The sequence below is a fragment of the Saccopteryx bilineata genome, chromosome 7, assembly GCF_036850765.1.
Source record: "Saccopteryx bilineata isolate mSacBil1 chromosome 7, mSacBil1_pri_phased_curated, whole genome shotgun sequence".
Taxonomy (NCBI): Eukaryota; Metazoa; Chordata; class Mammalia; order Chiroptera; family Emballonuridae; genus Saccopteryx; species Saccopteryx bilineata.
Window position 1 is genome coordinate 76,445,631 of NC_089496.1, and position 21,051 is coordinate 76,466,681.

A 21,051-nucleotide genomic window follows, 5' to 3' on the forward strand; every position below is an offset into this window, starting at 1 on the left:
GGCCATAGTATTACGGCAGGAAGGTGGGCTGCCCTCCAGCTTGGACATCTAACCGCGTGGCTGCTTCTGCACAGTTGCCTTGCAAGTATCGCAGAACTCAGAAACACATCCAAATATGGCTGTGTTTACATGGGAAAGCCAGTGTGTTTAAAATGTTATTCAAGTCTCCAAGGATGGGAATTATTTCTGGAAATTATATTTGCTGGTGGGAGCTATTTTAAATAGTTTCATGCATTTTCCCCCTGTAATTCATTAAAGTTTTGCATTTTCTTTTCCTTTTCAATTTTAAAAATATCAACTAGCTCTGCAAAAAGGTATTTCTTATTATAGGACCAACCAAATAAAGTAAAGATTTACTAAGTGATGGGAAAATGTAATTGGAGCCCAGAATTGGGCTTCATAGCAGAAGCAATGCCAACTGCTCTGCCGCTGGGAATCTTCCCTGAGCATATGATGTAACATCAGTTAATATTCCCACTCGTTGTTTTATTGTGAGTGGGTAATGAAGGAGCATCTGCTCATAGCTTAACTACATGAGCAATGAACTTGGATACATTCATGAGCAGAGGTTTGTATCCCTAGAAAATAAAGCCATTATTCTGATAGGTGTATAGTAATTTTCATAATGGTATTGCATTGCATGACAATTAGGCATAAGTGTTCAGCAGTTGATATAAATGGCACAAATAAACAAGATTTCTATAATTTCTCTCTTCCTGTTTAATAATCCAGAATCTATAAAAAGAAATGTTGATCCTTTTCCTGGCAGCATGCGCAGTTTAATGATCATTTCACATACATACACACAGAGACAATTAAGGGCTCTCTGTGACACTTGCCCTGTCCCAGAGCCTAGGACTATTCTTTAATTGTCCTTGGCTCATGGCCAGCCTGGAACGGAGGGCCTGAGGGTGTGGGGAGCCTCATCCACTCAGCAGTCTCAGCACTAAGGGCTAAAGAGTGCGGGGTGTTTGTCTTTTCTGCACCCAGAGCTCTAGAAGCTGAATATGGTCAACTTTGGGTCCTACAGCCCTGAGCTCCTCCCCTGGGACAGGTAGAGGCCTGGATATCAGTGACCTTTCACCAGGCAACACACTGTGGCCCGCATAGTTGGGAAAATTTTTTAAATACAAACCGCCCTGAAAGAAGTGAGCCTGGTCATAACACAGGAGGGAGAGGGGACAGGCACAAGCATTCCAGATCAGAAAGAGGGGCAAAAAGTGTCACCTAGATGGCAGGAGGCCCAGAGTGAGGAGGCTGAAGCCCCAGAGGCTTTTCTTCTTCTTTTTTCAATTGATTGACTTTTAGGGAGAGCGAGAGAGAGAGAGAGAGAGAGAGAGAAACATTGATTTTTGTTCCACTAATTTATACATTCATCGGTTGATTCCTGTATGTGCCCTGATTGGGGATCGAACCTACTGCCTTGGTTCTAACAATGCTCTAACCAACTGAGCTACCCAGCCAGGGCCCCCAGAGGTCTTTTAAAGGACCCAATCTGGTTAAAGGATCCCCTTCTTGCTGCCACTCTACTCAATAAATCAAGACTGTGCTAGGAGTTATTTTAGCTTCATCAGGCATAGGAGAAGAGGGAACATGGACTCAGTGACACTGAGAAGGTCATCTCGGTGGCCGTGAGACCATGAGGTTTCTGGAACACAGATGCAGCCTTGGTCACTGCTGTGGCATCCCCTGTGGGACTAATGCAACTAATGCAAGTGATTGTCCTCTCTTTCCAGAGATCCAGTCACAACTTGTTCCCTTTTATTTGTAACCCTTTATTTATAGTTGTGTCCTGTGATATTTTTAATCCAGTAGTAAAAATCCTAGCTTGTGTATTTTGCTCAGTTAGTTAGTGTACACCAAGGAAACAAGAAATGAATGTTTCTCTCTCTCTCTCTCTCTCTCTCTCTCTCTCTCTCTCTCTCTCTCTCTCTCTCCTCTCTCCTCTCTCAAGTCAATAAATAAAAATTTTTTAAAAATTTTATTCCCAGCCCCAACATCACTCAGTAGCCAAGTCCTTCTCAGTCTACCCCTGCGGTGCCTCAACCTGCACTCTTTTCTCTGCTCATTTCCTGCCTTCAGCCTGGATTGTTCTAATTGGTTTCCACCTGATCTCCCTGTCTTTAGGCGTCCTCCTTTCCTTCTCACACTGTGCTGTCAGAACAATCTCTCTAAAGCTTAGTCGAATTGTGTCACTGCTCTGCCTGAGCCCTGTGTTCCCTGCTCCATGCTGGCTTACTGGCAGACTCTCTCAGTGAAGCCTCATCTCCCCCTCCTCCCATCCTGTGCTCTGGCCTCTCCCCCTCCTGTCTTCACACCTGTGCATCCCTTCCTACCTTACTCCCAAGTCTCTAAATCCCTCCACAGACACCACGTTGGGTATTCAGAAGGCACACAGGCCAGAGTTCTGGTCCTGAGCTTATACTTAGCAGTGTGATCCTGGGGGTTAGTATTAATAACTCCCTTAGAGAGTTGCTCTGAGGATGACATGAGATCATCTGTGTAAAGACCCAGCACACAGTACGCGGGCAGTAATGTTAGCTGTTGTTATTATCCTCTTCCTCGTTATTGTCAGTGTCTAATTCAGATGCCACCGCTTCTGTAAAGCCTTCCTTCTGTTCCAGTCTGACGGAGAGGGTGACACTAGTGGACTGTCATGTGGAATGTCTGCTTAGCACTCAGGCAGTTTCACAAGGTAGCCCTCAGCTGAGTCTTCATGTTTCAGGGACAAGTCAGCTTTGCTAATTAAACCCAGAATGATTGGTGTCTTGCCCTGGCTGTATAGCTCAGTTGGTTAGAGCGTTGTTCCAAAGCACAGAGGTTGCCAGTTTGATCCTTGGTCAGGACACATACAGGAACAGATTGATGTTCCTGTCTCTTTCTCTCTCTCTTCCTCTCACTAAAATCAGTAAATAAAAAATAAATGTTTGGTGTCTTGATGAGAAAGAGAACCAATACCAGATTGTCAAAATCGCTTCCATGTTCTCTCTTCTCACTGCCACCTGGCCACATGCAGCATTTAGTGCAGGGACTTAATATATGTTGAGCAAATGATTATTAGATATTTAGTTTAAGTTTTTATAGACTAATCAGGTTAACTTACAGATTAAACTTAACCAGAGACATGTAAACTTTAAGTAAGCTTATATTTAAAGGCTTAGAACATAAAATATTTTCTTGATTTTATGCTGAAAACCCACTTGATATATCTGATGCCTCCAAGGAGAATAGTAACCTCACATTCTTGGTTTTAGAATAGAATAGTTGGATAACTGTGCTTGTCATCAGTGACATAGTTTATGGATTAAAAATATTTTATTCAGCCAGAATTTATTCAAAGTCAAAATTTTAAAGCGTTGTGGCCCTGGCCAGTTGGCTCAGCGGTAGAGCATCGGCCTGGCGTGCGGGGGACCCGGGTTCGATTCCCAGCCAGGGCACATAGGAGAAGCGCCCATTTGCTTCTCCACCCACCCCCTCCTTCCTCTCTGTCTCTCTCTTCCCCTCCCGCAGCCGAGGCTCCATTGGAGCAGAGATGGCCCGGGCGCTGGGGATGGCTCCTTGGCCTCTGCCCCAGGCACTAGAGTGGCTCTGGTTGCGGCAGAGCAACGCCCCGGAGGGGCAGAGCATCGCCCCCTGGTGGGCAGAGCGTCGCCCCTGGTGGGCATGCCGGTCGGGCGCATGTGGGAGTCTGTCTGACTGCCTCCCTGTTTCCAGCTTCAGAAAAATATAAAAAAATATATATATATATATAACTTGACTCTTTGCAATAAATATATATACATATATATATATTGTGTGTGTGTGTTTAACAACATAGAGCATGGCGCTTCTGGTTCATTCCTCCAGGCCCTCATGGTGAGTGGGAGGCAGACTGCTGGAGTTACCCGCCCTTCCCTGGGATAGAGCATTTGGAAGAGGTTTCGAGCCTTACTTCTTTACTTTGTAAAGAGGTTTTTACTTTGAATAGAGGACTCAGGCTTTATAAATTGTTCTTCTGTTGAGGACAGAGGCAGTAAGATAATTTAAGAATGAGATCATTTTAAAGGAGAAGAATAGTAGATGGTAACTAACTTTAGACTTTAAATTAGCCATATCTATCTTAATTTTTAACATAAATGCTAATGTACCTGAGATGAACATCAACATATCAAAATTGTTGGATTTTCAAAATTCTATTTCAAATCAGAAAGAGTGACTAATTCATGAATAAATAACAATGAATGTTAAAAAAACAACATAAAAGTATTTTTTTCTCTCCCACTAGGTTTCTGTGACGGTGAGAATGATGGGCATGGGGAAGGTATGGACTGATATTGCCACGATGGTGGTGGGATGTTTACGTAAAATACTTTCAGCATCGTCACTCATGTTTCAGAACTTACCAAAATGCTGACAACTGCACATTGGTTTACTTTTCTGTGATGCTCTATAAAATTAGGGCTACCCATGACCAAGGCCATGAGAAAGGAAATGTATGGTGAGATGACAAAGGCTCCCCATCATCTGAGTCCCTCCAGTTCACAGTCACACTGTTGTGCAGGAAAGCAAACGTTATCATCACATGAAACTATTAATGAATTGGTCACTTAAACTATTAGTTATTCCAGTATCCCTCCCTCTTTAGCTGCCTATCTCTGCCCATTTAGAAAGTTTTGAGTGGCCTGACCTGTGGTGGCGCAGTGGATAAAGCGTCGACCTGGAAATGCTGAGGTCGCCGGTTCGAAACCCTGGGCTTGCCTGGTCAAGGCACATATGGGAGTTGATGCTTCCAGCTCCTCCCCACCTTCTATCTCTGTCTCTCTCTCTTCTCTCTCTCTTCCTTTCTCTCTCTTCTCTAAAATGAATTTAAAAAAAAAAATTAAAAAAAAAAGTTTTGAGTGTTAGTGATTGATATAATAAATAAGCAATGCAAGGAAAATGCAAATTGGTTTGCAGAATGAAATTGCAGATGTTGCAGAAGATACTGAGTTTTTAAAAACTGATCACAGTGAGTTGGAGATCTACTGAAATGATGCTCAAAGCCAGTGACACATGTGGGGCTGACACAGTTTGTGTATTTATTCAGTACCAGGCACTGTTTTATTTTCTCTAAATGTTCATAATCTGAAATTTAATTTTCACAATCTGCAACTTGAACAACTAAATTAGGTCTATATGTTGCAGAGCTAAGGATGGGGGGGAGGGGGGAGTACATGAGGCCTAATTCTCCAGCACTGTCCTCTATAGTCCTTTTCTAGACAAGCCAATTTAGGCCATGAATAAAATCACAAAAAGATGAAACATCAATAAACATTCACTAGGGCAGAAATAAATAATTGGCTTCAAGCTTTTCACATTCCCCCAGTGAATCCTGTGAGAAATTCCCAACCAATCTTGGATATGAAGAGAGACTAAAAACAATGAACTTCTCTAAGGACACAATCCTCTCTAAGTAAGGCCTTGGCATCAGCCCCAACCATATTCCTGTGATCAACCTCTTATGAGAAGTAGCCTTGGGTCATGAAGCCACCTCACTCAGCCCTTGAAACTTTTCCTATCATCCACCAGTGCCTTGAAGAGCAATTGTTTATTCTTGAGTGTCTCATTGTATTGCTCTATAAAGACTCTCCAACCTATTATTCCTGCCTGCCAGTTTGGGAGTCTGCTGGAGGGCTAGTGTTTACCTGGCACTGCTTTCAGCATTCCCAAGCCAGGGGATAAAATGAAGGCCCTGCCCTTGTGGAGTTCACATTTCTGAAGTAGTTTATATTAACCCTTTGAGTAGTACAAACGTTCATGTAGGTCCTCGTGCCTCCTGACCATCCAGAGTACAATCGTACAAAAGTTTTTGTATTAGAAATGTGTAAGGCAACATTTAAAAAAGGCAAATGTATGTTCTTCTTGTTTCCATAAATTGGTTGTCAAACAAACATAATTTTAAGTTAATAAAACTGTAACTGGAACTAATTTCATTTTTTTAAAAAAAATTCACTCCTGGGATCAGTAAGCATTAAAAATAACTCACTACTCAAAGGGTTAAGAGTCAGACTAGGTAGCATTTGAAGAAAAGAAAACCACACAAGGATGTTGGCAAAATAAGTTCTTCAGGAGAGAGTGGTTTAAATATCACAATTAATAGAGAGACCTGGGGTCCGGGCCAATTGGCTCAGTGGTAGAGTGTCAGCCTAGCATGTGGCTTTCCCAGGTTCAGTCAGGGCACACAGGAGAGGCGCCCATCTGCTTCTCCACCCATCCCCCTCTTGCTTCTCTCTCTCTCTCTCTCTCCCCTCCCCCCCCCCCCTGCAGCCATGGCTTGATTGGAGCGATTTGGCCCTAGGCACTGAGGATGGCTCCATGGTCTCTGCCTCAGGCGCTAAGAAGAGCTTGGTTGCAGAGCAACATTCAAATGGGCAGAGCATCGCCCCCTACTGGGCTTTCCGAGTGGATCCTGGTCGGGGTGTATGTGGGAGTCTGTCTCTGCCTCCCCTCCTTTCACTGAGTTAAAAAAAAAAGGAGAGAGAAAGACTTGGAACGTTGATAAAGCCTGGAACATTTGAGTAGGAATGACAGCTGTCGTGGTGTGAGGAGGTTTCTCATACAGACATTGCATTGGGCTGTTATTATACCTCCGTCATCCTTAACTTATTCCTAGAGCCCACCAATGTGATTACATCCTAAGTTGTGTTAAATATAAGACAATGTTGCCTGACCAGGCAGTGGCGCAGTGGATAGAGCGTCGGACTGGGATGCAGAGGACCTGGGTTCGAGGCCCCGAGGTCGCCAGCTTGAGTGCGGGCTCATCTGGTTTGAGGAAAGGCCCACCAGCTTGAACCCAAGGTCGCTGGCTCCAGCAAGGGGTTACTCGGTCTGCTGAAGGCCCGCGGTCAAGGCACATATGAGAAAGCTATCAATGAACAACTAAGGTGTTGCAACATGCAATGAAAAACTAATGATTGATGCTTCTCATCTCTTTCCATTCCTGTCTGTCTGTCCCTGTCTATCCCTCTCTCTGACTCACTCTCTATCTCTGTAAAAAATAAATAAATAAAATTAAAAAAATATATATATATGACAATGTAAACTTACAGTTTTTCAAAACTTTATCTCACCTGCCCTGGCTGGTTGGCTCAGCGGTAGAGCGTCGGCCTAGCGTGCGGAGGACCCGGGTTCGATTCCCGGCCAGGGCACACAGGAGAAGCGCCCATTTGCTTCTCCACCCCTCCGCCGCGCTTTCCTCTCTGTCTCTCTCTTCCCCTCCCGCAGCCAAGGCTCCATTGGAGCAAAGATGGCCCGGGCGCTGGGGATGGCTCTGTGGCCTCTGCCCCAGGCGCTAGAGTGGCTCTGGTCGCAACATGGCGACGCCCAGGATGGGCAGAGCATCGCCCCCTGGTGGGCAGAGCGTCGCCCCTGGTGGGCGTGCCGGGTGGATCCCGGTCGGGCACATGCGGGAGTCTGTCTGACTGTCTCTCCCTGTTTCCAGCTTCAGAAAAATGAAAAAAAAAAAAAAAAAAAAAAAAAAACTTTATCTCAGAATTTACCCTGAAAATTTGGTCCCTGTTTAAGTGAATTCTTTCTGGAGTCTGTTACCTTGGGTGTCCTGTGTGGGCTAAAACAGACAGTCATGACAGTCAGCTCGGAGCTTCGTGGTCACCAAAACCTAACTGTGTGTAGTTCTGAGCAGTCAGCAGGGTCTCTAGTGTTGAATGCCTTCCTGGCATCAGATCCCTTAATTCCTGAGGCTGACCCTTATCTTCTGATCTTTCCTTGAGAACTACAATAAATATTTGTGAAATAAATCTTATTTTTTTACAATGATAAGTTGTTTGGCCAAAGGTGGGATGGCTGCCATCTAATGCAATGAATGTGCTTTCTCTCTGCCCCCTTTAGTGCTGTCTTTCCCTGGCCCATTGAAAGAAGAGAATCTGTTGAATGTTCCCAAGCCACTGCCGAAACAGCTGTGGGAAACCAAGGAGGTAGGTGAACAGTACTGACCATGTTTGTTGTCACTGAATATTTGCACAGCAGAGGTCATTATAGAATCCTGCAGAGGAGAAATACACTAGGGAATGATGGTTAAAATACAAATTATCACATATTGTTGATGAGTTAATACAGTGATCTTTTGGCTTCCTAATTGGCATGTGAATTAATTTACTCAGAAAAACCTATTAGTCACCCATGTCTCATTTATATCATTCATTATTATTGAAACCTGGTCACAAGTCATAAGAAGACTTTTCTGTTTTGTGACCAACACTGTCTACCAGTCACCAGTTTCTATCTAGAATTGCTGGTTCACCAGATAGCTCTTTGTTATTGAAACATAGTTACAAGTCATAGGAAGACTTTTCTGTTTTGTGGCCAACACTGTCTACCAGTCGCCAGTTTCTATCCAGAATTGCTGGTTCACCAGATAGCTCTTTGATAAATCAAGGGCATTTGACCTGGGTCCATAGGGAGTCAGTAAACAAGTCATCTATTTTATGATTTCTATGAGCCTTTGAGTATTTGCATCTACACTTGTGCTAGCAGACCCCCGCCATGCTCTCACTATGGAATGAGGAGGTCCCATGGTACTGGCTGAGTCCTTCTTCCCATAGGGAAGTTGTGTTGCCTTTGACAGAAAATAGTTTGCCTGACCTGTGGTGGTGCAAAGTGTTGACCTGGAACACTGAGGTTGCAGGTTTGAAGCCCCAGGCTTGCCTGGTCAATGCACATATGAGAAGCAACTACTATAAGTTGATGCTTCCCACTCCTTCCCTACCCTCTTTATCTCCCCCCCCCAAATTAAAAAATAAAAAATCTTAGAAAGAAAGAAAACAGTTTATCATCCCAGCCTTTAATGATGCAATGGCTGGTCTTGCCTCTGTACTCAGCTCCCCCCCAGCCATGGCCACGAAGGTCCTCTTTAGCATTAGAGTGGGGTTGAAAGTCTTTTGTAAAAGCAAGATGTGTCTGCTGTTTCATCATTCGAGGGGGGAAAGGCCTATGATTTAAAATTCACAACCTTAAACATAGGATAAGCAGCCACACTTAGTCTTTCTGGCTGTGGAGACACAAGTCGTTTTGGAGGTGTTATCAGAAGATAGTTACATCTTCTCCAAAGAGGCAGCAGCACCCCTTCCCTGAGTACAGGGCCTTCCTCTGGGAAGAGGGACTCATCCTCCTTCATGTTGAAGGATTTGTAGTCCTCCATAAACCATTTCAGGGAGAAGACTTGAGTCAATGGGTTCATTCTTGGTTTTCAATATACAGTATATTTATTGTATGCAGGCACTCTAGGTCCAGGGATTCTGCAGTAAGCAAACAAACAAAAAAATCCCTGCTTCCCCCTCCCCCACCCTGAGTTTATTTTCTAATTGACATATTTATTTTTTCTGATACTAATTTCTTTTTTCTTCACCCTTTTTTATTTTTTGTATTCTTCTTTTCCTTTCAGGCCAGTTGGAAAATAAATGTTTATTTAAAAGCTCTGTATGTAAAACATTGGCCTTTTTGAAGGAAATAATATTCATCTAGAAGATAAACTAATACAGCATCAAACTAAGAAAATTTATTAATGTTATGCCTCCTTTATGCCTGGAATAGTCTAGTCAAAACTTAAAGGGCTGCTGTGTGAATATACTACTTATTGGCTCTCCCTTGCACTGACTGGAGCCCCAGTATACTACAAAGATACTTTTAAAACATGCATTTGGTTTTACAGTGAATAAACCCAGCTTTCTATCTCTCCCCAGATCCAGTCCCTGTCAGGGCGCCCTCGATCCTGTGATGTTGGAGGAGGCAAGTAAGTAACATTCTTTTTGTTCATTACTCAGAGGCTATCCTGAAGGTTTTCCTAAAAGGAAAGTCTTACTGCTTTGTCACAGACTATCTGAAACTTCACGTGTTATGTCTAAATTGAAAGTTGGCCCTGGCCTGACCTGTGGTGGTGCAATGGATAAAGTGTTGACCTGAAACACTGAGATGGCCAGTTTGAAACCCTCAGCTTGTCTGGTCAGGGCACATATGCCTTGATGCTTCCTGTTCCTTCCCCACTTCTTTCTTTCTTTCTTTCTATCTATCTATCTATCTCTCTATCTCTCTATCTCTCTATCTCTATCTCTGTCTCTCCTCTCTAAAATAAATAGTCTTAAAATAAAAAAGAGGCCCTTGCTGGTTGGCTCAGTGGTAGAGCATCAGCCTGGTGTGCAGGAGTCCCGGGTTCAATTCCCAGCCAGGGCACACTGGAGAGGCGTCCATCTGCTTCTCTACCCCTCCCTCTCTCCTTCCTCTCTGTCTCTTCCCCTTCCGCAGCCAAGGCTCCATTGGAGCAAAGTTGACCCGGGCGCTGGGGATGGCTCTATGGCCTCTACCTCAGGCACTAGAGTGGCTGTGGTTGCAACAGAGTGATGCCCCAAGATGGGCATCACCCCCTGGTGGGCGTGCCGGGTGGATCCCGGTCGGGCGCATGTGGGAGTCTGACTGCCTCCCCATTTCCAACTTCAGAAAGATACAAAAAATAAAAATAAAAAAATAAAATAAATAAAAAAGAAAGTCAGCCCTGGCCGTATAGCTCAGTTGATTAGAGTGTCATCCCTTCATGCCGAGCTTGTAGGTTCAATCCCTCATCAGGGCACATACAAGAACGGCATGAATGAGTGGAACAACAAGACAACGTTTCTCTCTGTCTCTCTTCCTTCATCTCTCTCTCTCAAAATCAATTTTTAAAAAGTCAATTGAATTTTCATAAAAACAACAGCTTTCTTTTGGTACTCATATTTGATTTATTTAAAGTAATTATATTACATAACTGTAACAACAAATAAAACTGCCATAAATGTGTTTGAAAATAACACAACTGACTCTTGGTAAACACACACCCAAAGCAGAAGCATGCCGACAGAAGTGCCCACCAGCCTCTTGCTGTGGGCACCCGACACCTTGGGTACAGAGATGTCAGTTGAGTTTCTCTGAAGGTACTTAATGCCACAAAACTGTACGCTTATAAGGGATAGATTTTATGTGGTTTATATTTTACCATAATTGAAAACATGAATGGAATATGAATAAATAGGAAAACTTGCCATAGAAATAGAGTTTCTATGGCACCATTAATGAATTAATATATTTAGTGGTATAGAATTTTACTCCCTAAAAGATTTGAGACAGCTTACAAAACTATGCATAGTACATAAAGATCAATAAATAAGTTCATGAGGAAATTAGAACTAGGGGAAAATGAGGAGATGAAAGAGGTAATGAAGCCCACATGTTAACAGATGCGAAGAGAGAACCAACCAGTGAGATCAGTTAAATGACACAGACAGGCGGTTATGCGGGGACGGACACTGAGACTGGCTGGAAGTCTCTGCGTGGGTCTTCACAGAGAACACCAGCCCCATGGGACTTGATGGGCAGTGTCCAGAGAGAGCGCCAAGAGGGTTGCATGAGGCTGCCCCAGGGTTTGGGACCCAAACAGCTCAGCAACAGCAATTCTTTCCAGAGGAAAAATAATATAGTTTGAAAATGTGGGCCCTGGCTGGCTGGCTCAGTGGATAGAGTGTTGGCCTGGCATACAGACATTCTGGGTTAAATCTCCAGTCAGGGCACACATGAGAAGTGACCATCTGCTTCTCTTCCCCTCCCGCTCCCCCTTCTCTCTTTCTTCCCCTCTAGCAGCCAGTGACTTGATTGGTTTGAATGTCAGCCCCAAGCACTTAGAATAATAGCTCTGTTAATTTGAATATCAGTGTCTGGTGTATTCTGGTAGGGGTGTATATGGGAGTCTCTATCTCCCCTCCTCTCAATTAGAAAGAAAGAAAGAGAGAGAGAGAGAGAGAGAAAGAGAGAGGGAGGGAAGGAAGGAGGGAAGGAATGAAGGAAGGGAGGGGGAGGGAGGGGGAGGGAGGGAGGGAGGAAGGGAGGAAGGAGGGAGGGAGGGAGGGAGGGAGCGAAGAAGGAAGGAAGGAAGGAAGGAGGGAGGGAGGGAGGGAAGGAAGGAAGGAGGGAGGGAGGGAGGGAGGGAGGGAGGGAGGGAATGGGGACCCTTGCATGATCTAGCTGAGTACAACCATCCATTCTAGAGCGTTTGGGGTTCAACTCAATGCACTTCAGACAATTGTTAAATATTTCCTCCAATAAAGTTTTCTATGAAATTTCAGGGCACTGAGTTCAGGGCATTGTCTATTGAGGACCTGCAGTGCAAATGTTCTTTTTGGCTAGCTAAATATAAATCCATATACAGTATAAACAGTGGCCCCCTGAGCAGAGATGGGTTGACCTCTTCAGAAGTCACAAGGTCTGCCCAAAACACCCCTAGACAGAAGACCAGCATGCCTAGCGGTCTCATCTGTCTGATTGTCCACCCCTGGCATGGCTCTGCCCCCACTGTTCCCATCAAACTGTCCTCAAGAGACATCCTATGACAAGTCTTCCTAAACTTCAGAAATGTGGTATCTAAAGCAGGATTCATTAAGTTACCATTCCATCCATCTTTATCCCCAGTTTGCTCTTAAACCTCAATGTTCCTGTCTTAGGGAGTGGCTTCATCAGTCCCCAAGCCAGAAAATCGGGAATCATTTTTGAGCACTTCCTTCATATATCTCGTTTGCATCCCATTTCACCATCGCCAGGTTCCCATGATGTATTGTTTGATGTCTTATTTGACTGTTCAGCAGGGCCATAACATACCCTTCTGCCTCCAGGCTCTGCCTCTTGCACCCTGGCCTCCACTCCCTCGAGTCTGCTAGCCACACTGTCTGTCCTAAGAATGACTGAGTACATCTTTCCCTGCTTTCAGCCTTAAACTGGCTATTTGCCATCAGCATGTCAGTTCAAGCCTCATACACTCTCTGCCTTCTTGTCCAAGACCATCTCGCATCACCACCTCCCCCTCTTAAACTTGACCTTTCTGTGGTCCCTAAGTTCCTAGGGCACACTATGTGGTTTCACACCTTTCTGCTTTGCCCATGCTGTGGACTCTGCCTGAAATGATTTTTCTGTGTAAATCATCTGAATTCTATAGCCTTCAAACAACTCAGATGGCCTCCAGAAAGCCCCTCCAGGCTGCTGGTTGTTTTCTCCACACCATATACTTCCAGGCTTTGTCATTGTGCTTCTGAATTGTATTATGTTGCAAGTTATTTTCTTTTTGACTCTATTTCCCTGGTGTGTGAGTCTTCTGAGGCCCTGATATCAGTGGTTGGCGTGAAATGTCCTCAATTGAATTCATTCCCTTCCACCCCTTCCTGGACCATAGCCATGGCCCCTAACTGATTCTGCGTGCTGTCTCTCTGCTCCCTTAAGCCATCTTCCATACTGTAATTGAAAAACTGTATCTTAGAAAGTATCTGGTTGATACAGAGATGCTTTTTTTTTTTTGTAGAAAAGATAATTTAGAAATCCAGCAAACAGAACCTACACAGCAGCATGTCACATTTTATACTGTGCTTTATAATTTTTTTTTCTTTTTTTGCACTTTTCTGAAGCTGGAAACGGGGAGAGACAGTCAGACAGACTCCCGCATGCGCCCGACCGGGATCCACCCGGCACGCCCATCAGGGGCGACGCTCTGCCCACCAGAGCCATTCCAGCGCCTGGGGCAGAGGCCAAGGAGCCATCCCCAGCACCCGGGCCATCTCCAATGGAGCCTCGGCTGCGGGAGGGGAAGAGAGAGACAGAGAGGAAGGAGGGGGGGTGGAGAAGCAAATGGGCGCTTCTCCTATGTGCCCTGGCCAGGAATCAAACCCGGGTCCCCCACACGCCAGGCCGACGCTCCACCGCTGAGCCAACCGGCCAGGGCCTGTGCTTTATAATTTTTAAAGTACTTTTGCATCAGTTATCTCATCTGGTCTTGGAAAATATTCCTATAAAGTGGCATAGATGGCATCCTCCGTCCAACTGCACAGGTGAGGAAGTGGCACTTCAGAGAGGTTAAGCTAAGGAAGTGTTCTTAGGAAGAGGCAGAGCTTACATGAAGACTTGGATATTTGATACCTCTCGCTTGTATTTGACAAGGAACCGTATCAGACATGTCCTGTTTCCCAAAGCCTTAACAATTTTAGAAAAGTAATACTTGTTTTTCCTTTTTCAGTGCTTTTCCACACAACAATCAAAACATAGGCCTCTCACCCTTTCTGGGGACCCTGAACACCGGAGGTTCACTGCCAGATCTAACCAACCTCCACTACTCAGGGCCCCTGCCAGCCAACCTGGACACCGGTGACCACCTCTTTGGCAGCATGAGTATGGGGAATAGTGTGGGCAACCTTCCTGCTGCTATGACTCACCTGGGTATAAGAAGCTCTTCTGGTAAGTATCCACTGCTCTGTAAGGACCTTGCCCGTGTCGACTGGTGGCTTAGTCATAGGTGCTCCCTAGCCAGGTGGCCTTTTAGAGGATCATGGAGTAAGAGTGACTACGTCTAGGTTAGAAATAATAACGTACCTGTCCTTGTTGCGCTTGACCCTGCTGTCATTTTGCTCTGGTGGCCCAGTTTCTGCTGGATGTGATGAGCTCTGGGGCAGCTCTGCTAAACCTCCTTTATCGTCTGCATCAGCCCATGTGTCCTGTGAACTTGGAGAATAAGATTTGAGAGTCAGGAAATAAGTGTCCCTGTGGCCAAAAAATGTTAGTGGCTTTTATCAACATGTGATGATATTTAATCATTACAGCTGTCTCTCTAGATCCCTCCAATTTTCCACTGGATTTCAAAGGAGAACATTTGGAATTTTTGAAAACTTACAGTAGATATGATGACAATATTTATACTTAATAGATATGTATATTAAATAGAAATCTACTATAGCTCAAAAGTATTGGCTCAGGCCCTGGCCAGTTGGCTCAGCGGTGGAGCGTCGGCCTGGTGTGCGGGGGACCCGGGTTCGATTCCCGGCCAGGGCACATAGGAGAGGCGCCCATTTGCTTCTCTACCCCCCCCCTCCTTCCTCTCTGTCTCTCTCTTCCCCTCCCGCAGCCGGGGCTCCATTGGAACAGGGATGGCCCGGGCGCTGGGGATGGCTCCTTGGCCTCTGCCCCAGGCGCTAGAGTGGCTCTGGTTGGGGCAGAGCAACGCCCCGGAGGGGCAGAGCATCACCCCCTGGTGGGCAGAGCATCGCCCCTGGTGGGCGTGCCGGGTGGATCCCGGTCGGGCGCATGCGGGAGTCTGTCTGACTGTCTCTCCCCGTTTCCAGCTTCAGAAAAATACAAAAAAATATATATATATTGGCTCAGATGTTCAGAAGTGCTAAAAGATGTGGCATTTACTTGAACCCTGACACATGTTCTTGTCGGTGGGTAGGGCAGTTCCTACTCCCTGTGCCCCCAGCAGTGCAGTGTGTCCCTGGCGGTCGCGGCCACGAGAATTGTGGTGTGGACCTTTGGAAGGGTCCGCAGAGATGGTCTGTCTGCAGGGAAAGTGCTTGCTGGTCTCCACTCTGGGTTCAACATGACTTGTCTACGTAAATCGGAATTCACCACCCAAGAGAGCGTGGTCCCCTTTAGAGTGGTTACCCGGAGGGCTCTCTGTTGATGAGCAGTGATGCTGCCAGGGTGCTACATAACTTTAGGTTGGAAGAATTGATTTCAGCCAGCACCTTTATTTCTGGTTCTTTTGGTCTTTTTTATTTCCTGCTGCTTTACTTATGTGACTATGGTCAGTTCTCTGAACAAACACCCAAGGTCACGTAAGTAATGTCGCACCAGCACTTAGCTCCCTTGGGTCTTGGGGAAGCTGGCATTCTCCAATATAGCTTCCAACACTTCGCTGCAGATCCCGAGTTTAATTCCTGGCTGTTATTTTCCTCAAACAACATTATTTTGCCCAAAACATCAAGCTTTTCTAGTTTCTATGCATGGAATTTAAAGCATGGTACACAAAACTGCACATATTTTTTTAAAATATCTGTGAATGAGTGGGGTTTTTTTCCTTTGAAAAAATGAAGTTCTGGGCTCTGGCCAGGTGGGTCAGTGGATAAAGCATTGACCCAGAGCACCAGAGGTCACAGGTTCAACCCCTGGTCAGGGCACATACAAGAAGCAATCAATTATGTACAGTAAATGGAACAACTAAGTGAAACAACAAGTTTATGCTCCTCTCTTTGTGTCCCATCTGCTCTCTCAAATCAATGGGAAAAATTTGTTTTTTAAATTGAAGTTCTGGCCCTGGCTGGGTGACTCAGTGGATAGAGTGTCATCCTGGCACACTGAGGTCATGGGGTGAGTGCACAACTAAATGGAACAACTAAGTAGAACAATGAGTTGATGCTTCTCTCTGTCTTTTTCCCTTCCCCTCTCTCTCAAACCAATGGAAAACATTTTTAAATCGAAGTTAATATCTTTAGCTCTAATTCTAATTTTATTTTTGAGAGAGTGAGAGAGGTGAGAATCATCAACTCTTAATTGGTTTCACTTTAGTTGTACATTGATTGCTTCTTGCATGTGCCTTGACCAGGACTGTGCCAGTGTCCCCTTGCTCATACCAGTGACCTTGGGCTTTTCATGCCAACAACCTTTGGGCTCAAGCTGGAAATCTTTGTGATCATGTGGACAATCCTCCGCACAAGCCAGCAACCCTACACCGACGAGATTGTCCTCAGAGCCAGCAACCTCAGGGTTTTGAGCCAACGACCTCAGCATTCAGGGTCAATGCTTTATCCATTGTACCACCACTGGTTGGGCTAATTCTAATTCTTATTTGAGCCAATCTTATCTTTGAACTTTACATGGAGAGTTGAGTTATGGTATACTACCTAAGGTTTTATCAGAGACATCTTTCTTACCTTTTAAAAATTATTTGCCAGCTGCTCTGGCCAGATAGCTTGGTTGGTTAGAGCATTGTCCTTAAGCACAGATGTTGCTGGTTTGATCCCCAGTCAGGGCCCATGCAGGAACAGATTGATATACCTGTCCCTCTCTCTCCCTCTTTCTGTCTTCTCACCCTTCTTCTCTCACTAAAATCAATAAATAAATAAAAGATTTTTGAAGTTATTTACCAGCTAAAACTACTTTACTTATTTATTTATTTATTTTTAATTAAGGGAGAGGCAGGGAAGCAGACAGACAGATTCCCACATATGCCCTGACCGGGATCCACCTGGCAAGCCCCTACAGGGCAATGCTCTGCCCATCTGGGGCCACTGCTCCTATTTTAGTGCCTGAGGCGAGGCCATGGAGCCATCCTCAGCACCTGGGGCCAACTTTGCTCAAACCATTCTAGCCATGGCTGTGGGAAGAGAAGAGAGGGTGGAGGGATGGAGAAGCAGATGGGCACTTCTCCTGTGTACACTGACTGGTAATCAAACCCTGGACTTCCACATGCCTGGCCAACTGTCTACCACTGAGCCAAACAGCCAGGGCAAAAACTACTTTATTTCTTCACTTCTTCACTTCCATCATTTTTATCTAACCTTTAATTTTTTTATCAACATGAAACACTACACAGTTCTGCTCACCCCATCTACTGGTCCAAGAGTGATCTCTGAAACATAGGCATCGCTTGTTAAGGTACATTGCAGTGTCAGCAGCATCTGTTCACAGAGCAGAGCAGTTCTGTGTCAGGCCTTGTGTCAGTGCCGAGGACCCAACAGGGCACAAGGCAGGGTCCCCTACTCCTCAAGCTTGTGCCCTAGCTACCTCTGTCATGGGAATCCCTTTCCCAGACTCTCTTGCTGATAGTAAAACTCACTAGCCTCCCTCTAAAATAAAACTAAGCACCAGCAAAGATGTCCTTTTCTCTGAATTGGAATAGATTGTAATGAACAATTTCTCGGGAGCTAGAAAAACAAAGAGAAAGTAACTGTAGGGCAGGGGACATGGAAAATGTCTTTTCTCAGGGATCTCTGGTGTGCTCAGGACCTGTAAAGGCTATGCTGGGGCAGCTCCTGGAGCCACACCTCCCAGTGAGAGGGTGCCCTGCAGAGCAGCAGAGGATCCAGGCAGTGTGCCTGGGACAGGCATTTGGGGGCTCTACACAGAATTTGTTGTACAGCCCAGGGGCATTTCCCTGGGTTGGAGCTAAGCACACTGCACGTTCACCTCTGCTGCTCACTGTTCACCTGGTCCTGCTCGCCCAGCGGTCTTCATTTACACAATCACCATCCTCATGGGAAAACTGTTCTCTTGATGGCACCTGTCCCTTGCCATTGGTACGTGTGAGACATGTTTAGTAGGAAGGTTTCCCAGGAACTCCTTCACATACAGAATCGTCATTACATCATAGGAAGTTACGTTTTCACTAATATTCGGAAAACAAACAATTTGGTCCGAAATTATGACAAGTAACTTGTGCATTTGTTGTCTTCTAGGTCTCCAGAGTTCCAGGAGCAACCCTTCCATCCAGGCTACGCTCAGCAAGACAGTTCTTTCCTCTTCCCTAAACAGCCACCCACAGACATCTGCGCCCAACACCTCTGCTCTTCACCCTTCACTTCGTCTCTTTTCCCTTAGCAACCCATCCCTTTCCACCACAAGCCTGAGCGGCCCCTCTCGGCGCAGACAGCCTCCCGTCAGCCCTCTCACGCTTTCTCCTGGCCCTGAAGCACATCAAGGTTTCAGCAGACAGCTCTCTTCAACCAGCCCACTGAACCCCTATCCTGCCTCTCAGGTACAAATAACTGCAATGGAACAGACTGAACAATATAGGAATGGCTTGCCTTCTCTGTATAATTTTGGATTGGGTCCATTACACCAAGCGTTGTCCATGTGATCACTTCTGTGTGAAATCAGAGAGAGAGAAATGTGAATAATTCAGAATGCAGTAGTGATTTTCTAAGAGCAGACCTTTGTTGATTATTCCTAAGCAAACATTGTACAGTTTACAGTCACTAAAACTCAAAGTTTGGGTCAGGGAAGAGGGTGAAATATAGAGGATGCAATCCAGATATGTCTGCCTTTGCTGAGGGAAACCAGGCTGGGATTTTACAGTTGGTATGGAAAATCAATAATTGGCTCTATAAGTACTTTATTTATTTATTTATTTATTTATTTATTTATTTATTTATTTTTGTATTTTTCCGAAGCCAGAAACGGGGAGGCAGTCAGACAGACTCCCGCATGCGCCCAACCGGGATCCACCCAGTACACCCACCAGGGGGCGATGCTCTGCCCATCTTGGGGCGTCGCTCTGTTGCGACCAGAGCCACTCTAGCACCTGAGGCAGAGGCCACAGAGCCATCCTCAGTGTCTGGGCCAACTTCGCTCCAATGGAGCCTTGGCTGCAGGAGGGGAAGAGAGAGACAGAGAGGAAAGAGAGGGGGAGGGGTGGAGAAGCAGATGGGCGCTTCTCCTGTGTGCCCTGGCCGGGATTTAAACCCAGGACTCCTGCATGCCAGGCCGACGCTCTAACTCTGAGCCAACCAGCCAGGGCTCTATAAGTACTTTAAACCACCAGGATAAACCAAAAAAGATATTTAATATCTTCCAAAGCTTTGATAATAGCCCACTTCCCTAACTACAACTACAGATTTGAGAAACAGTACTTTTATTGTTTATGGATATCACTATAAAAGAACCCAAAGAAGCCTGTTTAGAAAAACGCTTAACTCCCAAGCCTGTTGCAGAAATTCAGGGGTTGAAACATATTTTGACTTGCTGACTTTGTTTTTATTCTGAGCTCTTAGGGTGGTTCTCCTTACCAAAATCATCAATGAATATATTTTTAACCTGATGGTCACTCCCTAGATACATTATAGCATCATTTACTAACCACTTCTCCATAAATGAGTAATAACTTCACGAGGAGGAGTGGACAGGACACAATGGAAGGATTGGCAGATCCTGCTATTAGTCATTCTTTAGCAATTACTAGCTACAGGATCTAGATGATGAGTAATCCCTTTTGGGAGAGGGTGAGAGGGTATTTCGTAACTGTTTCTTTAATGGTCCTTGTTATGTTATTAATTTTATTTTTCAAAAATTTTTAATAGGATATGAAAATTATTTGGGCTTCTGAGACACATTTTAAAGAGAGCATCCTCTTTCAGATGTTTCCATTTTTAAAATGTGTTTTATATTTAGATTTTTTTTTTTTTTTTTTTTTTGTGACAGAGAGGGACAGATAGGGATAGACAGGCAGGAAGGGAGAGAGATGAGAAGCATCAATTCTTCATTGCAGCTCTTTAGTCTCCTTAGTTGTTCATTGATTGCTTTCTCATATGTGCCTTGACTTGGGGGCTACAACAGAGCAAGTGACCTCTTGCTCAAGCTAGCTACCTTAGGCTCAAGCCAGCTACTCTGGGCTTCAAGCCAGTGACCTTGGGCTCAACCCAGCAACTATGGGTTATGACTATGATCTCACACTCAAGCCAGTGACCCTGTGCTCAAGCTGGTGAGCCCCTACTCAAGCCAGATGAGCCCTTGCTCAAGCCAGTGACCTTGGGGTTTTGAACCTGGGTCCTCCGTGTCCCAATCCGACGCTCTGTCCACTGTGCCACTGCCTGGTCAGGCTAGATTTTTTTTTAATCAGTGTTGTTTATGATCATAGTTTAAAAAGTCAGATAGCCTCACTAGTGGTGGCACAGTGGATAGAGCATTGACCTGGGTAGAGCATTGACCTGGGATGTTGAGGTCCCAGGTTCAAAACCCTAAGGTTCATCCGGCATGAGTGCAGAGTTGCTGGCTTGAGCACAGGGTTGCTGGCTTGAACATGGGATCATAGACATGACCCCATGGTCACTGGCTTGAGGCCAAACGTCACTGACTTGAGCAAGGGGCCACTGGCTCAGCTTTAGCCCCTTGGTCAAGGCACATCTGGGAAGTAATCAATGAATAACTAAAATGATGCAACTATGAGTTGATGCTTCTCATCTCTCTCCCTTCCTGCCTCTCTTTCTCTCTCGCTGTAAAAAAGAAAAAAGCAAACAAACCAAAAAGTCAAATAGTTCTAAAGGACTTGTTCTGAAGTTAAAATTGTTTCCCCTTCCAGCCGTGTTTCTCATTCCTAGAGGTAATTACTTTCAACCATCTTAACTAATCTCTTTGGCATACGCTGCTATTTCATGCTTATTCTGTTTTACTTTTTTTTCCCCAAATTTTTCTGAAGTGAGGAATGGAAAGGGAGGCAGACAGACAGACTCCCACATACACCCAACCAGA

At 45.1% G+C, this 21,051-nt stretch overlaps 1 protein-coding gene across 3 annotated transcripts in view; it reads left to right on the forward strand.

The window, feature by feature from the left end:
- CRTC3 (CREB regulated transcription coactivator 3) overlaps positions 1-21,051 on the forward strand; it is a 112,893-nt gene that overhangs the window by 83,106 nt on the left and 8,736 nt on the right. For 2 of the 3 annotated variants that reach the window (XM_066238700.1, XM_066238702.1), the window contains exons 7-11: positions 4,265-4,300; positions 7,867-7,952; positions 9,717-9,766; positions 14,054-14,271; positions 18,264-18,562. In XM_066238700.1, coding sequence (XP_066094797.1) covers positions 4,265-4,300; positions 7,867-7,952; positions 9,717-9,766; positions 14,054-14,271; positions 18,264-18,562 — 689 coding nt within the window. The remainder of the gene's footprint in view (positions 1-4,264; positions 4,301-7,866; positions 7,953-9,716; positions 9,767-14,053; positions 14,272-18,263; positions 18,563-21,051) is intronic. The other variant, XM_066238703.1, reaches the window with a different exon arrangement.